This window comes from Alnus glutinosa, chromosome 5 (assembly GCF_958979055.1).
Source record: "Alnus glutinosa chromosome 5, dhAlnGlut1.1, whole genome shotgun sequence".
Lineage (NCBI taxonomy): Eukaryota > Viridiplantae > Streptophyta > Magnoliopsida > Fagales > Betulaceae > Alnus > Alnus glutinosa.
Window position 1 is genome coordinate 8,596,997 of NC_084890.1, and position 12,606 is coordinate 8,609,602.

At 35.1% G+C, this 12,606-nt stretch overlaps 1 protein-coding gene across 5 annotated transcripts; it reads right to left on the reverse strand.

The window, feature by feature from the left end:
* Positions 1 to 1,102: 1,102 nt before the first annotated feature.
* LOC133869742 (RNA cytidine acetyltransferase 1-like) lies at positions 1,103 to 8,410 on the reverse strand. 5 transcript variants are annotated; one of them, XR_009900511.1, is made up of 7 exons: positions 8,194 to 8,410; positions 7,859 to 7,968; positions 7,635 to 7,768; positions 7,421 to 7,518; positions 2,149 to 2,247; positions 1,765 to 1,848; positions 1,103 to 1,532 (listed from the first exon to the last, which is right to left on the reverse strand). XR_009900511.1 is itself a non-coding variant. In XM_062306820.1 (5 exons), coding segments are annotated over exons 1-4 (237 nt in total). In that variant the 5' UTR covers positions 8,195 to 8,410; the 3' UTR covers positions 1,103 to 1,532; positions 2,149 to 2,237. The 5 variants fall into 5 exon arrangements, 2 of the variants coding, with proteins under 2 accessions (XP_062162804.1, XP_062162803.1); XR_009900512.1 differs by lacking the exon at positions 7,421 to 7,518; XR_009900510.1 differs by lacking the exon at positions 1,765 to 1,848.
* Between the last annotated feature and the right edge of the window lie 4,196 nt (positions 8,411 to 12,606).

Genomic DNA, 12,606 nt, shown 5'->3' on the forward strand with positions numbered 1-12,606 from the left:
GGCTCATATGGACAATGTAAAACTAAAGAAAAAACCAATTGTGATAAATCTAGGTGACAAGGAAGCCACTCACAAAGCTTTTGAAGACATAGAGCGACCAATGAGCCGAAAAGCCAAAAAGGACAAACGAAATAGAAAAGAAAAATCGAATCTAGGTGTTATTGCAATACTAAATGACATGAAAGAAGACAAAAAGAAGAAAACAAAATTGTTTGAGGAAGCACGATGAAGTGCTCTGTAGAGATAGGGAATTGCGCCTTAAAGAAAAAGCGCTTCGATTGGAAGAAGAGAGAGATAAAAGAATTTATGTTGATGGATATAAGTCAATTGGATGAAGATGGCCAAGAAAATGTTCACTAACGCAAAAAGGCAGTCATTGAAGATCAAATTGACAATCCTTGAAGATTGCATTAACACTCTTTTTTTGTTAGTTCTTTTACTTTTATAGCCCATGCTTTTAGTATAAGCTATGTCCCATTTTTTAATACTGTTTGTGGTACTTGCACCACATGAAATTATGTCCTATTTTGTTAGGCTAGGACTTTTGATCAAGATCGTTTTAAGGTTATTTGTGCTTTATTATTTAACTAAGATTATGCTTTAAGAACTGAGTTTCTAAGATAAATATTTGCAGTGGACTATGGGTTCTCAAAAGTTGAGGGCATACTCTCTTCTGATATGAATATTTACAGAATCTAGTTGTGAATTCCTCATAGTCCGCTTAACATTTTTTAGAGGCATGTCCATATATGTTTCCTTGTTACTCCTGACATTTGCTTATGATTCTTTGAAAGTGAAGTCTCTGATTTTTGTATACATTGAGTTCTGTTGTTTGAATTGATATACTAAATTCTCTCTTCCTTTTTTGATAAGATTTTAAAATATGGAACTGAATTCTATTCTCCTGGGATCATGAACTTCATTCTCTTGTTTCATGCAATTTTATGGAACTTTACAAAATATTTCACAGTGGGACTATGGAAGTTATATTTCACAGCGCCATTGCAACTAAATTAACAGACAATCTGATGAGTTGATGCATGAGGTTGATAAAAACATATGAGTAGTTTGGTATTGACCAAATGAAGCTGAATGTATTAAACAATGCTTTTAGTTGGGGGGGGGGGGGGGAGGGGATTGAATTATTAATTACACAACTCCATGCTAGACAAGGATAGTACAATTACAGTGAAGAGGAAGTTGGCTAAGATGGATTGTCACGTGCACTGTAATAAATACCGACACTACAAAAAAAATCATTATTTTGAGCCGTATTTGGGCTTTAAAACGGCTCAAATCGTTTTGAGCCCTTTTTAATTTTTTTAGCCGTTTTCACATAGGGTATTAAAATCACGTTTTGAGCCTTTTTATTTTTTATTTTTTGGGTAATACCCGATATGGCAAAAGTAAAATAAAAGCACAGCAAAATAAAACTCACTCCAAGTAACAGGTTTCGGTCTCACAAGCTTTGTATGATATTTTCCTAAAACTCACTCCAACTCCTTCAGAAAATCAGCATTATCTACAAAAACCTGCAAAATGGACAAAGGAGTACCAACCTAAATGAATCATAGAAGTATGTATGTGTTCAGATGAGAAAAGCAACAGGAGCTGCTCTTATCAGACAAAACAAAGGACCAAATTAATCAATAAGATTATACATTTCAGAAGTTTACTTTGTACTTTGGCATGTCTTGTGTGTTTATGTGTGTGATCATTGTTTGCAACTTGAATAACCTGGAGCAAGTTCCCTGAATAACATACCATTCTAGAGTGAGAACTAGCCCATCTGTAGCTTGCGTATAGATATATTATGTTTCTTCTGAATGTGAATGATTGTGACTCATACTATCAAAAAAGATAAAAAGAAAAAAAAAAAGAGAAAGGGCATAAAGTTTTTGTTTTTTGGATGAATGAGGTAACTTTTACTGAAAAGAAAATAAAAAGGCCGGGCATAAACTAAAACTGCTTACATATAGTACAATCAATTTACGGTGATCGGCTGCACAGAGGCATGCAAATGGAATAGTACGTATTGCATGTAACATTATGATGACCATAATTATGTAAAACCATTCTCACACAACCAACAAGATACTCATGCAAGGCAAACACATTACACAATAAAAGTCCATAGAAGTCAATAACCTGAATTGTTTCCCTATGCTGCTTGAAAATATTGATCCGCACAGTTGCTTTCTCGAACTCAGGATTACTACTTTTCACCACATCAAAATCTATATGTTCCTGAAAACAGAGTTACAGTGTTATACTTGATATGTTTTTTGGTTCGAATGGTTATTCCATATTCAAACCGGGTTTTTATTCAAAAACCCGAACCCGGAACTAAGTTGAATAAGATCCGCCTAGCCACTTGAATATGTTTGAATGAAGTTTGAATTTCGAGACTTGACAAGTGAATTTCGAGCCGGCAGAAATCAGAGTTTGGGGATTCAGATACCTAGAAACAAGTTTGGCTTCTCCAGAAACTCTGATCTCTGGCTTCTCCTCACACATACACCCAACTTTTCACACCCAAATGCTTACACCCTGACGTGGGAATGACTACTTTCTTCTTCTTCTTTTTTTCCTTTGAAGGCAAAGATCGGTCCCTACCAGCACCGCCCAAACCACCCCGGCACCGCCAACCCCGGAGCACAACGACACTGCCCACCACGGACCACGCTGGTACCGCTCGGATGATGGTTGTCCCTGCTACTCGCTGGAGATCGTGTCTCCTCCACCGAAAATTGCTTCATCATGAGCTCCTTCGGCAACGACCCATGGAGAATGGGTCTTTGATTTCTCTTGGTCTCACTCTCGAGTTCTGGAGCGCTGACCGAAAGGTGTCATCACTGGCAACCCAAGGAAGATCAGGTCTCCGATCTGTCCACCAACGTTGACCCTTGGATGTGGGTCTCTGGATTCTCCTCGGCTCCTCACGGGTCCTCCGGGTTTTCTCCTTCTCCGTCTCAGACTCTCTCTTTCTCAATCTCTCTCGGCGTCTCCCTCTGTCTGGATTCTCCCTCAATCTCAGACTCTCTCCCTCTTTTATTCTGTTTGGTCGAGAAAAGGAAAGGAGATGAATCGGGAAGTGAAAGGAAGAAGGAAGAAAGAAGAGAAATGAGAGAAGGAAGAAAAAAGACTTTCTCCCTCCTGTAGAAATGCTACTCTCAACCTGCTGTGTAGTGATAAGATTGTTGTGTAACGTCTGCTTTTTCTTGGAATGGTAATCGAAGCTTTTGTCTTATCACATGCTACTCTACACGTTAGGGTAAACACTATATTTTCCTTTTTAATTCTTTTTTAAAAAAAAAATAAAAAATAAAAAATAAATTTTTAATTTTTAATTTTTTTTAGTTTGTAGTTTTTAATTTTTAATTTTTTAATTATTAGTTTTATTATTTTTTACCATATCAATTATTATACACAACTTTTCATATAATCCAATCATTTTTTAATTATTTCTTATTATTAAAAAACATTTTTTTTTAATTTCTAAAAATTAACACTTATTTTCATAACACCAATCATTATACACTACTTTTCATACAATCCAATCATTTCCAACCACTTTCTACCATTATAAAACACTTTTTTTCCAATCTTTCAAATTCAACACCCAAACACTTATTCAAAAAGAATCTGAATTATATTCAATATCCAAACACATTTTCATTACCTTGAAATCCGTGATCAGATTCAGAATATTATTCATATTCAAAATATTCGATACCCAAACGCATCATTACATTCCCAGAAGACCATGCCATTAATTCCTAACACTCAAAAGATTATCATTGCAAATCAAATGAATCTTTTATAATTGTTGGAATAATTTCATTTAGACCAGTCCATCTAAAGAATCATGGGCCTTCGGGTTAGTACAAGTCCAAGGATAATAGGTAGATGTAAAGACGAGACAGCATGACTCCCAGGTAATCCTATCCCCGAAGATAGACACCAAGAAGCTATTCCTGAGAATGCTCGGCAGAAGGTACATCTGGACTGAGTCCCGAGAATGTAGACATCCTAGGACTGAGAGTCAACTCAGCTAGTTAAGGCCCGAGACAAGCATGTCCCGGGAACTCAGGTATTAGCCGCACCCCAGGAAATTTGAAGTAGAAGTCACAATCCGTGTCCAATTAGAACTCCTCGAAGAATCCGGTCAACAATTCTACTCCAAGTTGAATTTGGATAGGACTCTTGGTCGAACTCTAATTCCCGAGAATTCGGGATTAAAGTCATACTACAAAAGGAATTAGGAAAGAATCACACTTCAGGTTTGGTAAGGAATCCGAGTCCAAATCAGACTCTAATAAGCACTCATAGATTAAGTAGGAATAGGAATCATAATTCAGCTTGAACTTTACCTCTTTGCCTATAAATAAGCTCATATTTCAAGTATAAATGATAGACTGATTATTTTATGCATTGAGCATATTCTTGGGAAGCATGAAAAACATCAAAGTAGCTTGTAATTCACACCGTACCAAAAATTGTACCAACAATCATTGATAATTTTTTCTATTTAAAAGAGCCAATTTTTCTTTTCCAGTTCCCCCTCCGCCGTTATATTTAAGAGCCATATATAGTTAACCTTTGTATAATATAACATATGGGAAACTTCACAAAATTCTTCTGAAATTCTACTCGATTTGAAACTATCCTCTAAAATTTAAAATATCTCAATTTTACCCCTCAATCTCTCAATTTGATACAATGGCCCAGTCCATTATGATTTTCTGTTAAATCTTAACATATGCAAGTAAAATGACTAAACTACCCTCACATTTTTTTTTCCATTTAATAATAACAAAATGGGCTGACATGTGGGTCACAAGACACGTGGCGGGTCACGCACGTGACCCGCATTGGGTCACAGTGTGATCCACATCCACTGCCGTGGGTCACCAGACCCATGGCGAGGTTTGGTGGTGACCCCCAGCGTGGGTCAACTTTTTCACCAATTTTTTTTTTTAAAAAAAAAAAATTAATTTGAAAGTAAGGGTAAATTAAAAATTTTATAAAAGTTTCAGAGGCATAAATGTCATTTCAACCATTTTACCGTCTAACTTAACATCCAACCCTAACAGATAGGGGACATTGTATTAAATTGAAAAAATTGAAGGGTGAAATAGAGAGTTTTTTTTAACTTTTGAAAGGTAGCTTCAAATCGAGTGAAATTTCAAAGGGATTTTATGAAGTTCCTCTATAACATATCTTTTAGTAGGTACATGTGTAATGACCACTGCAAAGCATAGTATGTTTGTTATTACCCAATACTTTTCTATCCACCTCTGAAGCCTAATCTCATCAAGTCCAAATAGGCCCCTCAGTTTGCCCTAGACTCCTGATCCAAGAGACTAACTTATGATGCGTTTGGGTATCGAATATTTTGAATATGAATAATATTCTGAATCTGATCACGGATTTCAAGTTAATGAAAATGTGTTTGGATATTGAATATAATTCAGATTCTTTTTGAATAAGTGTTTGGGTGTTGAATTTGAAAGATTGGAAAAAAGTGTTTTATAATGGTAGAAAGTGGTTGGAAATGATTGGATTGTATGAAAAGTAGTGTATAATGATTGGTGTTATGAAAATAAGTGTTAATTTTTAGAAATTAAAAAAAAATGTTTTTTAATAATAAGAAATAATTAAAAAATGATTGGATTATATGAAAAGTTGTGTATAATAATTGATATGGTAAAAAATAATAAAACTAATAATTAAAAAATTAAAAATTAAAAACTACAAACTAAAAAAAATTAAAAATTAAAAATTTATTTTTTATTTTTTATTTTTTTTAAAAAAGAATTAAAAAGGAAAATATAGTGTTTACCCTAACGTGTAGAGTAGCATGTGATAAGACAAAAGCTTCGATTACCATTCCAAGAAAAAGCAGACGTTACACAACAATCCTATCACTACACAGCAGGTTGAGAGTAGCATTTCTACAAGAGGGAGAAAGTCTTTTTTCTTCCTTCTCTCATTTCTCTTCTTTCTTCCTTCTTCCTTTCACTTCCCGATTCATCTCCTTTCCTTTTCTCGACCAAACAGAATAAAAGAGGGAGAGAGTCTGAGATTGAGGGAGAATCCAGACAGAGGGAGACGCCGAGAGAGATTGAGAAAGAGAGAGTCTGAGACGGAGAAGGAGAAAACCCGGAGGACCCGTGAGGAGCCGAGGAGAATCCAGAGACCCACATCCAAGGGTCAACGCTGGTGGACAGATCGGAGACCTGATCTTCCTTGGGTTGCCAGTGATGACACCTTTCGGTCAGCGCTCCAGAACTCGAGAGTGAGACCAAGAGAAATCAAAGACCCATTCTCCATGGGTCGTTGCCGAAGGAGCTCATGATGAAGCAATTTTCGGTGGAGGAGACACGATCTCCAGCGAGTAGCAGGGACAACCATCATCCGAGCGGTACCAGCGTGGTCCGTGGTGGGCAGTGTCGTTGTGCTCCAGGGTTGGCGGTGCCGGGGTGGTTTGGGCGGTGCTGGTAGGGACCGATCTTTGCCTTCAAAGGAAAAAAAGAAGAAGAAGAAAGTAGTCATTCCCACGTCAGGGTGTAAGCATTTGGGTGTGAAAAGTTGGGTGTATGTGTGAGGAGAAGCCAGAGATCAGAGTTTCTGGAGAAGCCAAACTTGTTTCTAGGTATCTGAATCCCCAAACTCTGATTTCTGCCGGCTCGAAATTCACTTGTCAAGTCTCGAAATTCAAACTTCATTCAAACATATTCAAGTGGCTAGGCGGATCTTATTCAACTTAGTTCCGGGTTCGGGTTTTTGAATAAAAACCCGGTTTGAATATGGAATAACCATTCGAACCAAACACACCATTAGTATACCATTTGCATTACATGAACAGTAAAACTAAACAAACAAGGAGGGGCATAACATGTTTTCCTAAATGCATTAAAACCTAAGAGGAATACCTGCAATATCTACCACAAGAACGTCAGAAAAACATGTTAATGATAGTAAATAATAGGGATAAATATATTTTAGCCCCCTAAACTACCACCCTTTCTCCAGATGGCCCCCCAAACTACCAATGCTTAGATTCTGGCCCCCCAAACTACTACTTTCTGATTTTTTAGCCACATCTGTCCATTTATGCCATCAATTTTAAACAGAAATCCGAAAATACCCCTCCTACACTTTGAAATTCCCATGGTTAAGGGAGATGTATTTTTGGGTTTTTGGCCAATTTCTGTTAGAATTGACGGCATAAATAGATGGATGGGGCCAAAAAATCAGAAAGTGGTAATTTGGGGGGCCAGAATCTAAGCATTGGTAGTTTGGGGGGCCATCCAGAGAAATGGTGGTAGTTTAGGGGGCTAAAATATATTTAATCCTAAATAATATTAGCAAGACAATACATCAGATCATCAAAATGAATAGATAATGACTGTACCTTATATTCGTGCGCATCAAAACCTTTGCAAACAAATTCAAACAAGGTTTTCAAGTTTTCAGGGCTTGCATGGTGAAGTTACAAAGATATTTGAATACCTATCAAGATAAGTTTCTCTTGTAAGAATCTAGCAATTGTCAATAACAAAAATAAACAAATAGATATAAAATCAACAATTAACTAATTCTATCCCCATATAGATCAAGTGTACTACCCTGCAGCAATAGCTCCAGCAATTGCTAAACCAAGTGCAGCAGATTTCCCACGGCCACAAGCAGCAAGCAAGGCAACAGTACTAGGAAGCGTTTTGTCCAAAATTGCATCTAAAAACGTAATCCCAGCTTTTCCCTATTCAGGCATGAGAAATAGTTACCAACTCAAATCATTCAACTACTTGACAGCAAATTAGGAGCTTATAACATCTCAGCAAGTCTCTACCTGGTCCAATGTACAACACTTCTTAATTAAAGGACCAACAGGAATATCATCATTTAGTTGTTCTTTGAGATTCTTCAGGTCTCGTTCTGCCACTGAAAGCCCGTCGGAGTCTTTCAATAACCAATAAGGAGAAAGAGAAAATACTTATATACAGCAGTGAAACCAGAGTACATAATGATCAACCCAAAACAACCCCAAAAATTTTTCAATAAATTTACACCCATTCGGTTCCTCTACCGAAAATCCTCCACAAACCCAAAAATTTCTCAATACCCATTCGGTTTTTCTAAGAAAAATCCTCCAAAACAAACTAAAAATGAAAATCAAAGCCTTACTTGCCCAAAAACGAGTTCCTCCTTGTTTGGGTACCGAGAAAACGCCGATTTTCAAACTCCCTTGCTTCACCAGCGTCAAGCCGTGACCCACTGGCCTCCGGCGCCGTCCTCCGCCCCAACGGTGGCTAACCCACCGAAAGTCTCCCCCAGGTCCTCTCCATCTCTCTCCCGGTCGGGGGGTGGTGCGTTTTTAATTTTAAAGCGGGACTGGATGAAAATTTCATCCTCCAGCTTTAATTTCAGCCTCCCGCTAATTAAACATTTAAAAAAGCAATTTGGAGTCGTTTTGTTAAACGATGGGCCAAGCTCGAACACATTTTATAGGTTGTTTTAGTTTGAGATTGACAATTTAAGCTCAACTAATAAACAAGTTAATAGTTATATATAAATATATAGTTTATGAACTTTAATATTTATTTATATATAGAGAAAAATACACATAATTTCTTCAAACTATCATATTATTGTCAATGTACCTCTCAAACTACCAATTATCTTAATGTCCTCACCTAAACTACCAAAAAATATCAATATCCCCCTAATGATAAAAATACCATTTATTAAATTATTAAAATAAAATAAAACTAAAAAAATTATTAAAAAAAATATAAAATAACAAAAATTTATTCCAAAAAACTAATAAAAAATTAAAAACTGTTTTCTTTTTTCGTTTGTTTATTTTTTATTTTTTAAAAAAATAAATTTTTACTTATTTTTTCTTTTGTTTTTTTTTAAAAAAAAAGAATTTTTTTCTTTTTCGTTTTTTTTTTTAATTTAATAAAAAACTGGTTTTTATTTTTTCTTTTTCGTTTGTTTTTTTTTTTTCTAAAAAAAAATATATATAATTTTCAGTTTTTTTTGTTTGTTTATTTTTTCTAAAAAAAAATTGTTCCTTTTTGTTTATTTAATTTTTTTTTCGTTTTTTATTTAATTATTTAATTTGTTTTTTAAAAAATAATTTTTTTAGCTTTTAATTTTTTTAATTTATAAGGACATTTTTGTCTTATTCAAAAAAATTTAGGGTCAATTTTGTCTTTTTGTTGGTCTTAGGGAGGACATTGACATTTTTTAGTAGTTTGAGGGGGGACATTGACACAACTGATAGTTTGGGAGGTACATTGACAATTAAGTAGTAGTTTAAGGGGGATATGTGTACTTTTTCCTTATATATAATAACATATTGTTAATTTGTTAGTTATAGATTAAAGTTATATTACATATTATATATTTATGTTATTAATAAATGTATAAAGGTTGTTCACAAATTCGGGCTTGACTCCTTGATCACACATTGAAAAATTTAATAACCTAGCTCAAGCTTTATTTGAGCCAAGCTTGTCGAGTAACCCGAATCGGCCCGAATGGCATAAAAATGAATTCACTGCCTTCTTGGAGTTGTTGGATTTGCCTTTTTTTAAAAAATAAAAAATAAAATTCAGATCTATCCATTTTAGGACGCCTCATCATCATACGCACCCCGCCACCGTGATCTAGGCTTCCTCGGCTCCGCTTTGCCGCCAACCACTTCCCCATCTGGCCACCACACGCCAAAGAGTGCTCCACACTCGCCGACGCGTGGCCACCATATAGCCGCGCGTGAGGACTTCCTCTGCCTTCCACCGCTGTCACCGACCCTTCACGGATTTTCTGGCCCCATCGGCGGTCACCTCCCATCAATTGCCGACGCGTGGTGTTCACGCGCCGGCGAGTGCTCGCCGATATGCCCATTGCCTCTGTGTGTGTGTGTGTGTGTGTTTTTTTCCCTATATTTTGTTGTTGTTGTTGTTTTTTTTTTTTTTTTTTTGGGTGTTTTGGGTTCCTATTTACAGTCTGCCTGTTCAGATATCAGATTAGAACTGAACTTCTCAAGGATGATTTTAGATCAAATCTGCACTCTCTTAGATCCTTCCATATAACTCGTGTAAAAAGAGGCTAATTCTGCGGTCCATGTTTTAGATAAAGCAATTGTGTTTCACGTCAGAGTCTTAACATAGTTGGAGGAAACTCCATTCTTGTCTCTAATTTTGTGTTAGGGAGCCTTTATGCCCCTAATCATCTGACCTTTGGGTCTCATATTTATGTTCCTTTTTATTTTATTTTAATTTTTTTTTTCCAAAAGAGAATGTAATTAATTTGCATGCAAAGCTGGAGACAAGTTAGAAGAAACACTGAAGACAAAAACTTGGAACCTTAGCTATTGTAATGTCCCAAATTTGAATCAGCAAATTCATAAGCAGAAATCTCTGGTTTCTATGTAACATTACTACGTCAGAGATGAAATCTCGCAGTGGAATATATTTTTCTTTTAAATATTTAGGAATTGATAACATAACACATAAGAGCTGACTGAATTACCTCAATATATTAATTAGACACGTAGTTTTCTTTTTACACATATTAAGTACTCTAAGTACATCAAACGGCACATACATATACATAAAAACTTACTGAAATACAAATGTCTTTTTTTTTTTTTTTTTTTTGACATGTCCACACAAAAGGGGAGATTCAAACTAGTGACCTTCGCTTCATGAGGTGTGATCCTCAATCGATTGAACTATCCCTTGGGGACAATACAAACGTCTTTCTAAACATGTTACATACAACATTGGTTGTGACATAATTAATTACAAATAAATATAACTAGCTAATCATTAAAACTTGCAAAGGAAATTCATACCTTTGCCTTTAGAACTTGCATCAATAACTATGTGATTGTGAACATTACCACGATCCCATATTGTATTTGTGTAAGTTACCTATTTCAATAATATAATAATGTTTATTGATTTATTTAGAAGCACATAATGCAATGATATTATGATAGTTTTATATGCAAAATCTTATTTAATTTCTTTCTTTCTCTTCATTCATTTAGAGCCATTACTCAGTTATTGGTTATTCTTGGAGCCGTTACTCCCTCACCATTTACCGTGGGACTTAAACTCCTAGTCTTTTTAATTGCCATGGAACTTGAACCCTCGATCTTATTTATTAGTTTTTTTGTACTAGTAGCCATAACTTCCTAATACATTAATTGGCGGCCGTTACTACCAACTTTTTATTTATTATTGTTTTTGGCACAGATAGTCCTTACTCCCTGGTCTGTTGGCAGCCGTTTCTCCCAAGTTTGTCATTAATAAATTCATTAGTCACAACAGTATAATATGCAATATTTCATTCACACACATAATTAAACAAATTTGCAATCAATACATTATGGAAATCAGCATCACGCTTAGTAAGTAATTTATACTTATAGTTTCTTGCTTCCAAAGAGTTTCCACACTCATGGTTATTGCAATACAGTTTTATACATGTGATAGTGAATTAGTATAAATTGCTAAAAGCCTATTTTAACACTTTTGCCACTTCTGACTTCTAACCAACTTAACATAGTTTCCTAATGTCGCTTGAATATTACAACAACATATAAAAATAGATAAGTTGCATGACTATATATTTTCATGTAGTATTATTACATCATTTATTTAATTAACGTCTAGAATACCTACAAAGTATAACAGACATTATAACAACATTAGTGTAATATTTTTTGTATAAAGACGGACATAGCAATCTCATTAGTATAAATAATGGGTATTATATTTTTAAAAACACATGCCCTGCATAACAGCATAATTATAAATAACTATTTTTATAATTTAATAAAATTTGGATAGAATAACGACATTAGTGTAACTAGTGCTTAAAAACATTTTTTAAACTTTGGGCAGCGTAACAACGCTTTATAATATATTAAAATAACTTAGGCATCGTAACAACGTATTTGGTAAATAAATACACCACTTTTAAAATGTCTTTTAAGCACATAATCAAATTTTAAACAAACTTATCAACAAAAACTAAAACCAAAACCAAAGCTTTAGGGACTTATACCCAAAATATCATCAAATGAGATTGGAGCACTTTGGAAAAATATTCCAAGCACATAACAAGAACCGGGAGAGAGAGAGAGAGATTTTCTTCTTGTTTTTCTTTCTTTGTTTGAACATTTTTGTTGGAAGCAGGGGCGGAGCCACCTTATGCCCTTATGGGTGCTTGGCCCCCTAAGGCCCAAGGTTTTTCCAAAAAAAAAAAAAGTAAATAAATTAAATTAAATTTTACCACTAACTCTTTTTTCTTTTTCTTTTTCTTTTTTTTCAGCTTTGCCCCCCAGCAGGTGAGAGAGAAGAGTGAAAGAGAGTTTTCTTCTTTTTCTTGAGCTGGCCAAAACAAAGAGAAATGAGAGTTCCTTTTATTTTCTATTGTAATCGAGAGAGAAAAAGAGAGTAATAGAGAGCATTTTCTTTTCTGTTTTTGGGCTGCTAGCAGAGAGGTAGACAGAGTTTTTGAGAGCTTCTCTGCTGTTCTTGCTCACAGAGGACCGAGAGAAACAGAGAGAGAGTTTCT

Excerpts from the sequence above, each read along its gene's own strand:
- LOC133869742 (XM_062306819.1), bottom strand. Across the intron at positions 7,769-7,858 it reads AGTGTTGTACATTGGACCAG|GGAAAAGCTGGGATTACGTT; the intron begins GTAGAGACTTGC and ends ATGCCTGAATAG. Across the intron at positions 7,519-7,634 it reads GCTGGAGCTATTGCTGCAGG|GTATTCAAATATCTTTGTAA; the intron begins GTAGTACACTTG and ends TTATCTTGATAG.